The 18,216-nt window shown below is 40.7% G+C and overlaps 1 protein-coding gene across 1 annotated transcript in view; it reads left to right on the top strand.

The window, feature by feature from the left end:
• slc35f1 (solute carrier family 35 member F1) overlaps window positions 1-18,216 on the top strand; it is a 28,923-nt gene that overhangs the window by 8,761 nt on the left and 1,946 nt on the right. The window contains exons 2-7 of the mRNA XM_080024220.1: window positions 3,936-4,111; window positions 6,861-6,988; window positions 11,898-12,057; window positions 12,702-12,858; window positions 15,024-15,076; window positions 17,446-17,600. Coding sequence (XP_079880346.1) covers window positions 3,936-4,111; window positions 6,861-6,988; window positions 11,898-12,057; window positions 12,702-12,858; window positions 15,024-15,076; window positions 17,446-17,600 — 829 coding nt within the window. The remainder of the gene's footprint in view (window positions 1-3,935; window positions 4,112-6,860; window positions 6,989-11,897; window positions 12,058-12,701; window positions 12,859-15,023; window positions 15,077-17,445; window positions 17,601-18,216) is intronic.

The following is an 18,216-nucleotide window of genomic DNA, read 5'->3' as shown; positions in this document are numbered from 1 at the left end:
GGAACGGAGGAAAACAAATACATCTAAATCTGGTTTAAAAACACACCCTGTCTTTTTCCAAGCGTCCCTCGCGGAGATCTCCTCGGCTCTCTCCCCGGATAGGCGGGGTACCGCACTCCCAGTGCGACAGAGCGGGTGTTCATGTTTTTCCTTTCGTACATGTGGGAAACTGGGAAATAAATCTAAATCTAAAATAAAAAAACACTCTGAGCGTCTCTTGCCAAGTTGCCGTTCACTGTAGCAGTAGCTCTGTCCTGTCTACCCCATGTGACGTCACGTTCAAGTTTGCAGGCAGTGCTAATTGCATTATAAAGTAAGAGTCGAGCTGTAATTCTAAGGAAAAAAAAAAAAAGAAAATAATTCTTAAATCAACTTAAAGCTACTTATTTTCCCGACACATTAATTCACTGGGTATGCCAACCTGCAAGTTGCCCTTTAAGCCCGTGCGGCCACATAACTGCTCACCAGGTACATAGACTTCATGGCACATAGTTAACCTGCAAAGTCCGGCATACAATCGGCGTAACATGGCATCACTAGTGAGGGACCCCAGGGCATGTGGGGCGACCTACTTTAACTTCATATGTGCTGCTTGTTTTGTTGCTGCTTTTACTTTGCCCCTTTTTGTTTAGGTTTGCTTCTGCACACGGGTGCTCCACCAACGCGTGCACGTCCATGAACATATCCATTGACATGTACATTGAGAGGGTACGCCACGTCCCCTCAGCATTTTGGGGATACAAGCTCATTGTTCCTATATTTCTAGGTCGTTAAGTATACCTATGTTTTCTGTACACCTTTTCTGGAATGAAGAGCAGCAGATGCAAACCTCAAACAATGCTAATAAATAAAGATAATTTAAAAATAAATCCCAGAGTTGTCCGTCAAAATTATAAATGGATAAATTGGGTTGTACTTTTCTTATGTGCTGCTCTCAATGAGTGAGCTGTTAGATATGAACGCCCCAAGAATATTGTTTAATCAAGCAGAGTTTGAATCTTAATCTCCCTGCTTCTCTATATTTTCCTGCCCCGCTCCCCTTCTCTCTCTCTCTGAAATATTCATGGCCGCAGCAACAAGCTTCAATCGTCTTCTATTATGCTCCAGCTCTGGTGAAAAATCCATGAATTATTGAAAAATCAAAACGGCTTTCATGATACCCCTGCTCATGATATCCATGTACAGAGCACCATCTAACTTATAACGGTGGGAATCTCTGTTCTCTGTCTGTCCAATCTCTGTCAGCCCAATCTCAGTCTGTCCGAACTCTGTCTGTCCAAACTCTGTCTGTATGTCCTTTGATTATCTCAACAACCGTTCATCCATCTGCTTCCCATTTGCCAGGTCTATTGCTGCTGACCCAAAGGTGGGTAGTGTCGAATTTGGTGCAAGCTCCGTGCAGCAGGGGGGCGGGGCTTCAGGGCTCTGCAACTTGGTCACTTACGTTCGCAGTGCATCCCATTCAGAACAGTGCAGTAGGGGTTAGCGATACTGCAAAATTTGGTATCGATCCGATACCAAGTAATTCCAGAGCCAGAACCACTCAAAACAAACTATTATTATTGGTTTTGTTTGGAGAAATGGTGAAAGGATGTGTTTTCTGTTAATGCGGTTGTGATTTATGTTAATGCAGTTATGTTATCTGTTAATGCGTTTGTGTTTTCTGTTAATGCCGTTTTCTGTTAATATGTTTGTTTTCTGTTAATGGGGTTGTGATTTATGTTAATGTGGTTGTGTTTTTCTGTTAATGCATTTCTGTTTTCTGCTAATGCAGTTGTGATTTCTGTAAATGGGGTTGTGTTTTCTGTTAATGCGGTTGTGATTTATGTTAATGTGGTTATGTTTTCCGTTAATGCGGTTGTGTTTTCTGTTAACGTGGTTGTGTTTTCTGTTAATGTGTTTGTGTTTTCTGTTAATGCGGTTGTGATTTCTGTTATACCTTTGTGTTTTTTGTTAATGCCTTTGTGTTTTCTGTTAATGCGTTTGTGTTTTCTGTTATTGCGGTTGTGTTTCCTGTTAATGCGTTTGTGTTTTCTGTTAATGCGGTTGTGTTTTCTGTTAATGTGGTTGGGTTTTTCTGTTAATGCGTTTGTGTTTGCTGTTAATGCGTTTGTGTTTTCTGTTAATGCGGTTGTGTTTCCTGTTAATGCATTTCTGTTTTCTGTTAATGCAGTTGTGATTTCTCTAAATGCGGTTGTGTTTTCTGTTAATGCGGTTGTGATTTATGTTAATGTGGTTATGTTTTCCATTAATGTGGTTGTGTTTTCTGTTAATGCGGTTGTGATTTCTGTTAATGCGTTTGTGTTTTCTGTTAATGCCTTTGTGTTTTCTGTTATTGCGGTTGTGTTTCCTGTTAATGCGGTTGTGTTTTCTGTTAATGCGTTTGTGTTTTCTGTTAATACATTTGTGTTTCCTGTTAATGCGGTTGTGTTTCCTGTTAATGCGGTTGTGTTTTCTGTTAATACGGTTGTGTTTTCTGTTAATACGGTTGTGTTTTATGTTGATGTGTTTGTGTTTTCTGTTAAGGCATTTATGTTTTCTGTTAATGCGGTTGTGTTTTCTGTTAATGCGTTTGTGTTTTCTGTTATTGCGGTTGTGTTTTTCATAATTAGCTTGTGTTTTGTCTATTTGAATGTGTTTTCTTAAGTTTCAGTGTGCTGAGCTCTGAGGGCCACAGTAGGATAACAACATAATAACAGAATACATTTGTGAAGTAAAATCACATTAAGCCATATGGTGTATGTAGGATGTGTGCGATACTCTGGAATGGCAAACTATGTACTACATACCACATGCTGGTACTATCATCCAGCCTGCTTTAGTATTTGAAGATCGATGGCTTCTTGATCATACTACATCGTCACGTAGCTGCGCCTCGTCCTTTCAGAACCTTGTGGGTTGACTCTCTAGAAACTTTTACCGGCATCTTGCCCTTCCAATGCATTGTGGAATACGTTTACCAGCGCGTAAACCTGAGGGGCACCATGAAGTGCGATCTTGTCCCCACTAGAATGAAAAACTCAATCTAGAACATAAAATAAAAGAACCGTCTACGGCACCATGGCAATTATCAAGGTGAGCATGAACTAAAACCAAATGACAAAATCAAAAACTCAACGTAAAAAAACAGACCTATCCTGCAACTTGATACAATAAATTTTAATATGATAAAAGATCTGGCAGATTTCTACCAAATCCACTTCAACATAACCAGGAAAGATCGATCATAACAACTTTAAGGGAGAGAATCCACAGGGGAAATTGTGCAATAACCACAAGATATAAATGATACATTCAGCAACTTCTACAGTGAATTATACTGTTCTGAAGACAAACCCAAGGCAACAGATATATAAACTACACACATTTATAGACAAAACCAATTACTAAATGGTTCGAGATAATCGGTCACTTACAGGTTACACTGTCATTCTTTATACACATTCGTAAAGTGTCCTTACAGACGTGTCACTTACAAGTGAGCATTACTTAACAATTTTTTTTATATGATCATTCCACACTTCACACATGTGACCATTAAATCATGCCCCTGATCGTTACTTATTCCTCCCCATTGGGTGTTCTGGGTTAATACTTAACCTTTGGCTGATTCCTCGTAAGACTATACCCTCAACAAGTCCCTCTTACCAAGACACAAGCACATCATCATTATATCCATTCGTTTCCCAAAAGCCCAGGAGAGGGAGTGGGGCGGTGGCTTGTAGGCTGGAGGAGATCCTGCAGATCGGGAAGGGGTTGGCATTGTTGGAAAGAGGAAGGGTGGTGACTCCTCGCGGATGACCCAACGCTGCACCTTTTAAACATCCGGAGATATTTGGCTTTTTGATCGTTGTCGTGGTTTATCAGGAGGTTTTTGGGTTCCAATATATTGCACTTTCTTTTAACCTCCTGCCCTTTCTCCTCTCCTCCTCTAGGGACCTGTTAGTGACTCTAGCTCTGGGTCAGGTTTTGTCGCTACTCATCTGTGGTATCGGCTTGACCAGTAAGTATCTGGCAGACGACTTCCACGCCAACACGCCGGTGTTCCAGAGCTTTCTCAACTACATCCTGCTATTTCTGGTCTACACTACCACATTGGCTGTCAGACAAGGTGGGACGGGTGCGAAGGAAGATGTGAATTTTGATATTCTTTGATACTCTATGGTTAAGTGCTTGCATTGGTATTGCATATGATATATCTATTTGCAATTAACTGTTTTTCTACCTTTGAGTGTTATTAACCTGGATTTTGGGAATGTCCTTGCAGTTCTGAATAAATTCTAAGTACCGTATTTTCGCGACTATAACGCGCATATAAACGTCTATTTTTTTCCTCAAAATGTGCGGCGCGCCCTATAGTGCGGTGCGCCCTATGTGTGTTCCGCGGACATAAGGCGAGGTGGCCCGAGTTGGAGGAAAGACTCGAGCGGTGGATCATCGAGCAAAGAACGAGTGGGGCGAGCGTTTCGACGGTCACTGTTCGACTAAAAGCAGTAACGCTAGCGGAAGAAATTAAAATTGAACATTTTCAAGGAGGTCCGTCGTGGTGCTTTCGTTTTATGAAACGGTGCCATTTTTCCATCCGGACCAGGACTACAGTAGCGCAGCAACGTCCGGCGGATTATGATGAAAAGCTGGCGAGCTTCCACTCCTACTGTAGCAAACACATCGCCGACAAACGCATCCAGCCAAGCCACATCACCAACATGGACGAGGTGCCGCTCACTTTCGACATCCCGGTGAATCACACGGTGGAGAAGAAGGGGACCAGCACGGTAGCGATACGCACAACGGGGTATGAAAAGGCGTCGTTTACTGTTATGCTTGGCTGCCACGCAAATGGACAGAAACTGGCGCCTATGGTGATTTTTAAGAGAAAGACTTTGCCTAAAGAGACTTTTCCAGCTGGAGTCGTTATTAAGGCAAATGAAAAGGGCTGGATGGATGAGGAGATGATGAAAGAGTGGCTGACGGAGGTGTATGTAAGGAGACCAGGTGGTTTTTTCCACGCATCACCATCGCTGTTAATCTGTGACTCCATGCGTGCCCATCTCACAGCCGATGTGAAAAACAAGGTGAAACAAATGAACGCTGTGCTTGCTGTTATTCCGGGAGGTCTGACAAAGGAACTTCAACCGCTCGACATCGGTGTGAACCGGTCGTTCAAAGTAAGGCTGCGAGCGGCGTGGGAGCGATGGATGACCGACGGAGACCACAGTTTCACGAAAAGTGGAAGGCAGCGCCGGGCAAGTTACGCCACAGTTTGCGGATGGATTGTAGATGCTTGGGCTAACGTGTCTGCTGGCACTGTTGTTCGAGCTTTCGCAAAAGCCGGCATCATTTCCGAGGAGCCGCACGGCACGGAAAGTGACTCTGACAGCGAAGAAGGGGAAACTGGCATGTCTGATTTAGTGCAGCGGTTTGATTCAGAAACAGAGGATGATGACTTCGATGGGTTTGATTAATACTTTGTAATAAATACATGAATAAAGCACAAACATACTCAGTTTTGCTCCCGCTCTATTTTTAAATACGCAGTAGAGGTATTTAAACGTAGTAGCGGATATGTACCGGTATATAAAACCCGCGCCCTATAATCCGGTGCGCCTTATGTGTGTGTTAAATACAGTAATGGCACACATAACTGAGACTGCGCCTTTTAGTACGGTGCGCCTTATGGTCGTGAAAATACGGTAATTCTAAGTAGTGTTACCAATAAACCAATAAATCGTATTTTCATCGTCATCTCGATATGAACATTTGTGATCAACACATTGCAAAAGACTGCCTGAAATGCAATGAATAAGAAGAGTAATTTTATTTATATGCACCATGCATTCACACTCAGCAGCAGCCACTTTTTTTTTTTTTCATCAAAAAGGTTCATTACTTGGGATTTACCAATCCGATCTTTATCGAATGAAGAATATCTCCCTGAAACACCACGGTGAAATGCACATGTTGTGCTTTGCCGCTGCATTGTATCCACAGCTCATTCACGTCATGTCGTAAAGTAACAGCAACACAGCGCAAAGCGAGATGTGTCTGAGGTGTGGGATTATTTTAAGACGGAGGGCAAAAGCAACACAGATGAACGTAATATATGCATTTATATTTATTTAATTAAGTTGTTTTCCCCCAGAAATGTTTTTTTGATTTCAAGAGATTGTTGTTGAGTTTAGAAGAAACTATTTTAAAGGGAGCTGGGAAATTAAACTTTAATTTCTTATAGTTACAATGTCTTATTTAAATGAATGTTCTGTTTAATTGGTTGAGTATTCATGTGCAATTTGTTCAGTAAAAGCATGTTCAAAATAATTTATTTAATTTCTTAAATCAGTGTGCATAGGCTATTCAATATTTGGGGTCTGTGTTACCAGTGTATCTATTAAAGCAGAAATACATCGGGACTGTATATCTAATATGCACACTTCTATATTTGTTTATTTATCGCAAGTCATATCGTCATCGCAATATTGAACAGTGTTATTGCACATTGCATTTTCCTCATATCGTGCAGACCTAATTCTAGGTAAGATCTGAGTAAAGACTTGTCTTGAAATGTCAACAAACAATTAATTTTTCAATTAATTGCAATGGAAACATTTATTATTTTACAGCCAAAATATGTACATGTAAAAGTTGAATTTCTTATTTCATCTGTTTTTTTATCCGTCTGTCTTTTCCTTATTGTCTTTCTCTACTTTCTCTTGTCTTGTTCTGTTTTCCTCCATTTTCAATCATTTATTCTATGCTACCATTTTTACGATGAAATGTCCATGCACATGGCATCCTGGCATTGATTGTGGTAGATGGTAGCGTCTTTCCATCTCTAAACCTTTTGTCTTTCTTCCTGCTAGGTGAGGAGAATTTGTTGGCCATCCTCCGGGTGCGGTGGTGGAAGTACATGATTCTTGGACTGATAGATATTGAGGCCAACTATCTTGTCATCAAAGCTTACCAGTACACTACACTCACAAGTGTACAGGTGAGTGCTTTGACCTGATATTTTCTTGTCTTTTCACTGTAGCTAAAATGCCCGGTTTGTGTTTAAAGACCCCAAATGTATTGCAATGTGTTATCGACACTTTCACCAGATAATCAAACCATCCCTGATCCTCACCTAAATACACTGAAACAACTGCAATACATTCTTGTGGAAAAAGATACATTATTTAGTGTTAGTATTATGGGGACAGCTCAAGATTTACTAGCCCTCAAAGCTTACGGCAAAAGTCCTCCCATTCTTAGTTTAGACGAAAGATCGACAGACAGATTGAGGGATTTGCAATGGGTCCCCCACTGTGAGCTGCTGTGACTGGAATTTTCATAATGCTGCGCTCAAACAATGCGGGTTCCCCATCTAAAAGAGGCATTCGGATGAAGCAAACATGACACAAAGCAACTCACAGAAGATCTAAGTTGACAACAAAAAACACCAAATTCCAATATGAAAGAAAAAAATAAACCAATCATTGACTTTCTCTGACTTGAAAAGACATCTTGGCAAAGACGGGAACATCTCGCTGAAAATTTAAAAGGAAATAGGAAAACTCACTCTGAGCAATATCTGCCATGGTACTCCGATCAAAGTATAAATGCTAAGAACATTAGATAAAGAAAAAAATCCCCAAAGGGAAATACCAGTGTTGCAGCAGCAATGAGATACATGAAAAACACACATAATTTATAAAACACACGTTGTTTTTTTTAATCAATTACTATATATATATATATATATATATATATATATATATATATATATATATATATATATACAGATACACACATATACATATGTGTATACATATAAAATAACTAAATAAAAAAAAAAGTAATAATAATAATAATGTGAATAAATAGAATAAAATATAATTAAACTTAGTGAAAGGTAAAGCTTAAAAGTGGAAGTTAAATGTAAAGTAAAAATGTACCTTGTTCATTGCCATTCAGAGGATGAGTTTCCTCTCCTGGCACAGAGGGGAGTCATCGTAGTATTGTAGGAGTCATTGTTAGTGCGTTATGCAATATCGCAGCCGGTATTTAATATACGAATGAATCCAGAATTTTAAAACGCCATTCTGAGATGTTTCTTAATTTAAGATAAATTAGTTGTAGACTCGGAAGAGCGAGACTAAGGTCATGGAGGACTAGTTGGCTCCTTCTGTCTGGTCTTGGTGCTGGTCTTAGCCCAGATCAACCAGGTCGACCTGAAGGCCACGTCCATTAAAGATAAAGATCAAGCTGCCTCTGGCCAGGTTTAATGTTAAACCCCACTTAAACCTGGATTAGCTCCAGTCTTCCTTGTGGAATGAGATTTTTTTCAAACCCAGACTAGGGCAAGTCTGAGACATTTTCAAACCGTGACTTAGAAAGGCCATTTTAGTCAGTCCAGATTAAAAGTGTGATTTAGTGTAAGATTGGGTTTAATCTGTGTCCATGAAACCGCCCCTTTGATACTTACAAGCCAGAGAATCGCATGTGATGTGCTACGAGGAATGCACAATAGCAGGTGCACCAAACAAGGACGTGAGGTGACACCACAGTAAAATCATTAATTCTATGTATAAATACAGTAAATGTCTACAGTAAATATCTGCTTTGTGGACCCGTATGCTGAAGACTGTATGTCATTAGGGACCGTCCCGTAGTATGAAGGACCATGTCACCCGAACCTCATTCCACTTTCTGTATACATGAATAACAAAGAAAAGGAGTGAAAAACATGTAGAACTGTTGTTACATGTTAAAATCTTACTCTAGTTCCTTCTTAATGATCTAAGACATTACCCATTCTGTAACAGCCTGGGAGTTTTTTTGTGGGTTTTTTTTCTGGGCTTGTGAAGCCATTTTAGACGGTACTGTGATTAAGGGCTGTAGAAATAAACTTGACTTGCCTTGATCCATTGCAGCCTGGCCATCCAGGAAGCAGGGGGGGGATCCCTTCTTATGTGGTCCCTTTTGAAGGTTTCTTCCATTTTCACTACAAGGGGTTTTTCTAGGAGTTTTTACTTGCCTAGGTGGAGGTTCAGACTAGATGCTGTTGATTTCTAGGTGAAACGTGGTCCTGTAAAGCCCTTTGAGACTGGACTGTGATTGAAGCCTGTAGAAATAAACTTGGCTCGGCTTGGCTTGACTACAGGAAGTCATAGGCCAACAAAGTCACAAGGAATGGACACCTTACACAACCCACCTTACTCACAGCAAGTGTTGTTAAGCGGGGGCGGGGGGTTATTAAATACTGTCATTGACAACTGTTATAGAGAGAACACGGACCTGTCTCACTGCGTTCACTGAAAGAGCCAAAAGAAAAGCGATTTTGGAGAGCAGCCGTTTCAGCTCACACTGCCCCAAATGGAGGCCTAAAGAGGTCTTCTAACATGGAGGATTAGTCGGTTATGGTACCATTAGGTACCATGAGTCTGTTGAAATTTGGAGTCAGGCTCGGTAAACCTGGATGAAGGATCTGTCCGGAACTTGGTGTAACGTTTTGAAAACAGCACCAGATGCAGCAGCAGATGGTTTTGGTCTTTCCGCTTAACGCAGTAGATGTGAATCATGTGTGATAAATGCCTCGCATATTACAATGACGGCAATAACGGTATCATAATGGGAGCCACTGTGGTCATTGCAAATTTTTATGATATTATATCATGATATATTGAGCCTATAGTGATTTTATGACATAATGAGGTGAGCCACAAAAGAGCCCAAAAACTAAAATGTTTTACTTGAAATAAAAGGATGCCTCACTGAATTCTGTGGCCAGGATGGTGAGACAGACTGCTTACAGTGCGCAGAGCTTTGTTCTTTTATTTGAAAGTCATTGTTGATAAAGTGCATTTGTTTGTTTGAAGCTTTTTCCCTGTTGATTGTAAGGATTTGTAGTATTCCCTCCAGTCCTGTCCACCAACGCTCTATATGCTGTGCGCAGCCCGGCCTCCAAATGTCATCTGGAGCTGCTCAATGGAGATTGACAGCACGATGGCACTGCCTGAGCTACTCTCCTCAAGCGTAGGGACAAAGTTGTGTCAAGTTGTTCAACTAGACTGGGCTTCTGTGTGTCGCACCCTAATTATCAAGAGATTTAACATCAAATCCTGTGTATATTATTGTATACCTCGACACAACGGATGTGTTTGCCTTTTTCATTACCAACTCCTCTACACTCATATTTTTGTCCCAGTGCCTTGTTCTTGTTCTTTGGATCGTGATGCTTTGGAGTGTGGAAGGCATCATCGCCGGTGTTGCAACCCTTTGCGATATGTATATTGTGCATTTTCAACACATCAACAAGCACAGTTCCAGTATTAAAAACTCCAAAACGGGATAACAGTTATTGTGAGCTTCACTTCAGTGCACTCTGCTTACTTTACCCCAAAGGTTGTGTACTTTCTCTTCTTACTTTTCCTTTCTTGATTTTAATAAACGGCAAGCAAATGTGGCACTTGCTGATGTTTGGATCACAACAGTCATAACAGAAGCTGCAGATGTGCAGTTGCCTTACCATAGCTTATTATATCATAATAATTAAGAGAACAACAAACAGTAATATAAGCAGTTTCATTAAAGACTGTCTTCAGCCAGCTTCACTTCCTGGTTTCTCTAAACCAGGAGTTCTTTACCTGGGGGTCGCAAAGCGCTCACTGGGTTCCCAAGACTGGGAAAGGCAGTGAAAGGTAGACCTAAAATTAAAAAAAAGTAAAAATAAAGAGTATATAGTATATATATAAAGGTGGGTCGCACTCGTAAAAAAGGTTAGGAACCTCTGCTCTAAAGGGAAAATGGGGGTGCTGTCCTCATAAGCAGCACCATGGCAACCAGTAATACACGTCACTGGCTCTTAACACAACTAGATTACACTACCTCTAATAATGTGGTTGAATGTGAATATAGTGACCACTCAGCCAAAAGGTTTTTGGTAACACTGTAGTCGTGAAACCACCATAAAACATGTCTGAAATGAATTGATACACATGTTCACAGAGAATGTGAAACATTTTGTTCAATATTAAAAGTACACAATGCCTACTATATGGCCCACTTTTGTTGTTTTTAACTATTATTTATTAACTATTGCCTATTAACATTATTTAAGTGTTTTTTCTGTGCTTTTCTCATAAAAAATTTCACCAAAACCAACCGTAGTAGGCCATATTGCAGGTGCAAAGAAATGTATTTATTTGGCGACGAGTGGACGCGCCATCTCTGGCAAACGCGTGACACTTTTTGCAAGTAAAGGTTTTGGCGGGCTTTTTGACAGGGAATTTTATTTTCATGCTTTCGCTCAGATATTGAGAGCTGTGTCCTTAACGGGAGTTTGGCGGGAGTTTGCTTGTTCCCCAAGTTCACGTCACGTTTCTACCCACCCTAAAGATACCCACTCCTGTCGATGCTAGTGTTTTTGTGTTTTCAATTATGAACTTTTAGTTGCAAAAATGTGTTTACGGTTGTCTTTGGAAATGGGTATGATTTGAAAATCAAACATGCATATCGTTCAGAGGCTTAATGGTCTGAGAAATTAAACTTCCTTTTATTTTGGGGGTTGAAATGTTATACTATAATAGTCAAACACATGACGTATGTTATACTGTATATTTACTACTGTGTGTGTATATATATATATATACAGTGTATATATATATATATATATATATATACATACACACAGTAGTAAATGTATAATTTATAGATCTATATATCGAAAAACCGATTGATGGATGGGAAAATTGATGTGGTGTGTGGAATTATAAAATGAGCTTCATTGGAACGGGATTTATGAATTACCCTCCTTTTTATAAAATTACGTCTGGGACCTGAAAATGGACACTTTCCAGCACGTCAAAACTAATAAGGTCTGCTTTCTCTGTGCGCACCCCCCCTTCCCTCCAAACCAGCTCTTAGATTGCTTTGTCATCCCGGTGGTTCTGCTGCTCTCCTGGTTCTTCCTCCTGGTGCGGTACAAGGCCGTTCACTTCGCCGCTGTGGGGGTGTGCTTGCTTGGCATCGGCTGCATGGTGGGAGCGGATGTGTTGGTGGGCAGACAAGAGGGCTTTGGTGAGTCTATAAACAAACACGGGCAGACACGCATAGGTATCCACTCACACACAGCGATATTTCAGACCAAATTCAATTCATTTCAATCAAAATCTATGCAATCAGCTAATTCCCTTCTGGTTGTGAATGGAATTGCAACAGAAGAGAATTGTTTAAAACCGTATGACATGACACAGAACAGAAAATGAGAGCTCCCAGGCATCAGTTTGTCTCTCACCTTCTGAGATATAACTGTTGCCTTCAGATATATATATTGTTTATTTTCAAGCTTTGCGGGCTTGTTGTAAGTGAGCATGTCGTCTTCTAAAAATGTTTGCCGATGGGGCTTTTTCCAATACTGTCCCCAAGACTCTGGAATCAAGAGGCCCCTGACAAGCTCAGACCATAATGAATGTTTCATATTTTAAAAGTTGTCTTGAAACAAACTTTTCCTGTATTTTAGGTACCCAAAAAGAGAATGAAAGAAATGGTTCTTTAAAGAACATTGATCTGAAAGGTTCTTTGCCGCACCAAACGAGGTTCCCTCGTGGCAGCAAATAACCCTTTTCTGCAAACATTGCCACCTCTGTTGTCCTGTGTGCACAGCCCTCATGCATCTACCGCTGTCTCTCCATCCTACGTCCTGCTGAATTCTTCCAAATCAGGTGACCGGAAGCTGCTGGGGGATCTGCTGGTGCTCGGGGGTGCCACCTTGTATGGGATCTCCAACGTGTGTGAAGAGTACATAGTGAAGAACCTGAGCCGCGTGGAGTTCCTGGGCATGATGGGCCTGTTTGGATCCTTCTTTAGCGGTATTCAGCTGTGAGTGCTCTTTGTGTGTGTGTGTCTGGCAGGTTTTGCGAGTTGCAAGGGCTCCGTGCACATTTAAATGTTTTTATGCTAATATTTTAGTTTAACGATAGAGAAGCAGAGAGTAGGCAGTGAAATGACATTTCAAAGAAAAGCTTTTTTCTATACCTTATTATTTCAATGTCATATAGCAAATATTCAGTTATAAAATACATTTAATTAATGGAACAGTCAGTGATATTTTATTTGCAAATTGACTATGATATGGTGGTGGGGGTTCACAAATGTTGTTGATCAACGCCACTCAGGCATTGTTACCTTGATGGCTGCTGAGATTTCATGCTCTCAAAACAAACAGTCTGCGTTGGACTTTCTGTTCAGGGTGAAAGGCCCCTCACCCCCACACCTGTTCAGTCCCCCTGAACTGCACTCCTCGTATCCCTGAATTGGTTTCATTATATATTGCGCAAGCATGGACGAACGTTCATCTTCCAAAAGACAGACGTTGCAAAACCCCTGTGCTACGGAGTCATGTTTGCCAACATCCCTGTTGTCATCGCTATTTGTTGCTAGAAGTCCAATGTGACTGATTTCAGCTGTAAATTTGATCTATGAAAGTGTGTAAACTGTGGTTATACTTCAAATGATCATAAATCACGCCTTGATTTCTTCAAAAAAGGAAGTTACTGCGTCTGCTCAGACATAAGAGGAGATAACTCGTACAGTAGCTTCTTCTCCTTTCGGCTGCTCCTGTGAGGGGCAATGCACTGAAAAGTAAAGCCCGACCAATATATCGGTTTGGCCGAGATATCGGCCATTATTTAACTTTTTTGACCACATCTGATCGGCAGAGGCAGACTCTCCAAAATTTAGGAATGGCATCAGACCCAAAATCATATATATATATATATTTGTCCTTTCTATCATATTTTTATATATTTGATCCATATGTCTTAATATGTATGTGAATGGCAGGATAGAGGTTTGTAGCCAGGAAGCCGATGGAGGTCTTCTTGGTTTGTCTTGGGTTCTGCGGTTGCTCTTGTGATTGAGTTGTGGCCCTAGGTCATTACATTTATAATAATAGAATGAAAATCTGAATAATTCATAAATAAAAGGTGGGCTTCTCTTGCCAGTGGACACCAGGTGATCGGCCATTGATCACTCTCAGAAAACGGATCCGGCCAATCTCTAAAGATGGTCTTTCTCTCGAAGGCGCATCCAGAAATATCCTTAAATATATCCATAAAGATAAATATGCAGTTGTTCCACCTGCTTGGAGATTAATATGAATCCTTTATAGCCTGTATGTGGTAAGTTAATCAGCTTGTAGCCAGGAGTTACAACAGCGTTAATTGAAGGTCTGAGAATTTTGTGGGAGCCCTGGCTAACATAAAAAAAGAAATCTAACACAAAAATTGAAACTTTTAGTTATATAGTTTTATTTTTATTTTTATATTGTTTATTATCGTATATTATTTAATATTTACAGTTTTTTACTAATTGTGGTTCGAATATGCCAATTACATTGAGTTAAAGTTTGGGTAATAATGTTCTCTGATGTCTCTGGGATTCGTGTGTACAAGTGGTCTGAGACACTTCTAAATTTTCTCCTACATTACGAACAAATTCAAATGAGAGCATATTAATAGATCCCGTTTTTTTCCTGAGAATGTGCGTGCCATGATTTAAGCACACATTAATCTGGCACATTGTTGGTGAATGAGGCCCAGTGAGAAGCTGCATCCACTTGTTTCTCCACATAAAGCATTTGGCCAACTTGTGCTTTGATACAAACCAACGTAATGTCTGGGTTGAAAACTGGTGAACATACTAATGCCAACTCCAGTGGCACAAGGTGTATCAGTGTGAGTGTCTGCCTCCTACCTGGGTTGAGTGTCTCTCTTGTCCACAACCCTGAAAAGGAAAAGCTGGTAAATAAAGTGGATGGATGGACAAACAATTCTGACTCCATTTGCTGATTAAGACTAATTTCCATGTAGTTAAGGACACAGCTCTCAATATCTGAGTGAAAGCATGAAAATAAAATTCCCTGTCAAAGATGAGGGCGCCATGATGTTTTGATTACAAAAACTGTGTGAACGTTGTCTCATTGTGTGTGTGTGTGTGTGTGTGTGTGTGTGTGTGTGTGTGTGTGTGTGTGTGTTTCACTACAGGGCCATCATGGAGCACAAAGAGCTGCTGAAGGTTCCCTGGGATTGGCAGATAGGTGAGCTTCATTGCGTGCACACACACACACCACACCTAACATGGTCTACTCACATTTCCACTCTAACATCCAATGAAGTACATTGCAGTAGTACACCCACCACTCCTTGGCCAAGTTCAAGGTCAAGTTCAAGTTCAAGAGATTATTTGTCACATACATACACATACGGTCATTCATATATGCAGTGAAATGTCATGACATTTATATAAGCTCGAAAAATACTCAAATGTGCGTAATCGACACGCGGTGCTGGCGCAGGCGGCCGCAAGGGGCGGCGCCACAATCACGATTCTGGGTTCTATAATTATATAAAAGGATTAATTGTATGTGTTGTATTAAATATACATCTATATCCTCCAAAATGAAACTTTGGGAAATGAAAAATTTTCAGACAAGTGAAACTGGATCCTCGTCTTGTTTCAGTGGAGATTGGGCGACATATATCATTCATTTGAGACACACCTGAGTGGGAGCGTGGGCGCGTGGAAAGGAATGCACAGAAATAAAATAAAATGCATGTGAAGGAAACTAATAGATTATTAGTAGTGCTGAAATTAAACTAAATGAGAGTTCAGGTGTGGCAGTAACTCTAACCTTGAAACACACCCTCGTGTGATAAAGTGTGTCATACTGTAAACACTTTCCAATAACATTTAAAGCGAAATCGTATTGAGTGACTGAGTAGAACAAAAAAATCATGAGGCCGATTGCGTCACAACGCCGTTTAGCATCTTATATAGTTAATATATCATCTTTCATTTGAAGCCACTTTCCATTACACATTTAGGTCTTTGTTTCCCTAATAGGCCTATTGTCTTTATATCTCTAATATTAAGGAAATACAAAACTTTTGTTATTATTTTATTATTCATTGGGGGAAAAATATTTCCCCCTATAGATTTCCTGATAATAATGAAAATAAAACCAGAACATCAATCGCCCACACCAGGTCTCATGGAGAGAATCACTGTCCAAACCGTGCAATGTGAAGACTCGAGTCCTTCAGGGCTCGTTCCTGGGGCCCCCTGCTATTCTCCTTCTACATGAAATCCCTGGGTGGTGTGATCTCATCCCATAGCTTCTCCTACCACTGCTATGCAGATGACACTCAACTCCATCTCTCCTTTTCCCCCCTTGGAAACACGTATCGAGAGGGGCATCTCTTCATGTCTTCAAGACCTTAACGCATGGATGTTTGGGCACCACCTGAAGCTCAACCTCGACAAGAGGGAGCTCCTCCTTCACCCCAGGAGAGACTGCCCTCACACAGACCTCCCCATTTACCATCCTTGACAGCAATGTATTTCCTTTTGCTGCTGCTACCTGTACTTGCAGGTTTTCCTTCTACAACAGCATCCACAGAATTCCCCCGTTCCTCACGAGGGAAGCGACGCAAGTTCTGGTTCAGGCGATTGTCATCTCCCGTCTAGATACTGCGACGCTCTTCTGGCTGGACGACTGGTCTGTTCCAACAGACCTCTCCAGCACACCCAGAATACAGCAGCCATCTGGTGTTCAACCAACCAAAATCCTCTCATGTCGCAGCCCTCCTTCGATCACTTCACTGGCTTCCCATCTCTGCTCTGTTCACATTTAAGACGCGGGTGCTCTCCTACAAGGCCGTCCATCTCACTGCTCCTCCATGTCTACAATCACTGGTCAGGTTCCAGACTCTGATTCGTTCTCTCCGAGTCCGAATTTCTAACTCTACTAGTACTTCTTGTTTTAGAGAGCACTTACCTGGCTAGGAGTGTATTATACAGTTGTTTTGACACTGCCGACAATTATTGTCAATCGCTTTGGACAAAAGCGTCTGCTAAATGACGTAATGTACCCAGCAAATGCATGAATGCCCTTCAGATTGAATTAATTGTGTGCATATTATGTCTATAGATTCAAGATTCAAGAAGTTTATTCGTCACATACATATACATACTTTCATACATATATGCAGTGAAATGTAATGCAACGCACCCGGTGTTAACACACAATATGTCCTAGCGAAAAATTTATTTCTAATAGACCAACTAACTGATTCCTAAAACGTAATACAGTAAGTTGAATACTTATAGAATAAAATAAAAATATATAGAATAAAATAAAATACAATAAAATAAAATAAAATGGAATAGATAAAGGGAATATGCGTATGTATATGGAATAGGCAATTATGTATATCCAGATATGTGCATTAAAGTGGCATGTGAATGAAGTGAGGTAGTGTTTGGGATAATACAGCACACTAACCTTTGATACCAGCAGATACTTCACATCCTGGTGTGATGGTGCTAGTTGTCATACATTTGCCATATGAGCATGTCCAAACGTACAAACACAGTAATTGTTTCTTCCCCTTTCTGTCTTTACAGGCCTCCTCTATGTTGGGTTCAGTGCTTGCATGTTTGGCCTGTCCAGCTTCATGCCAGTGGTTATCAAAAGGACCAGCGCCACCTCGGTCAACTTGTCTCTGCTCACTGCAGATCTATACAGCCTCTTCTGCGGCCTCTTTCTCTTTCACTACAAGGTGATGACAACCTTGAGATTATGCAGTTATTTCTTTATATTAATAATGTGTTTGATTTCAAACTAAACAAACATCATCACATTTTACATACATGAATTGTTTGCACAATGGTCCATTCCCATCACAGCTTTCTGCTGGATGTCAATATAGTCTCGTGTGCAGGCAGGGCAATGCTGACTAGGCGGGGTTTACTCTTCGAATTCTCTACCGATCTCTATCGATATTTTGCCAAAAGACATACGGCAAAAATATAGTGAAATGTTGAAAGGAGACCCTCCAAATATACATTTTGTCGGACTGTTTTTCATTCATTTTATTTTGCAGTTGTTTGGTGATCACACTTGAATCAGGGATCTAACCTCTGGATGGGTCGTAAAAAACCCAGCGTTGCTGCTCATCATTTTAAACACACAATATTATAAAGGATCCAATGTTAAATCCCCTGTGTTAATAATTATGGAGCATCAGAGAAAGAAGCCCAATTCAACCAAGAAACTTCACACACCTGTTCCTGCCCTTAAGGAGAGTACAGTACCTCAGGCAGTGTCTTCCTAAATCTCCCTAAACCCATCTGGTCCCCATACCCAAATGGATTAGTTGGCTACCCAGCTGCCAG

This window comes from Zeus faber (assembly GCF_960531495.2).
Source record: "Zeus faber genome assembly, chromosome: 2".
NCBI classification, from domain to species: domain Eukaryota; kingdom Metazoa; phylum Chordata; class Actinopteri; order Zeiformes; family Zeidae; genus Zeus; species Zeus faber.
Note: the sequence above shows the minus strand (reverse complement) of the source record. Positions and strands in the feature narration are given on the sequence as shown.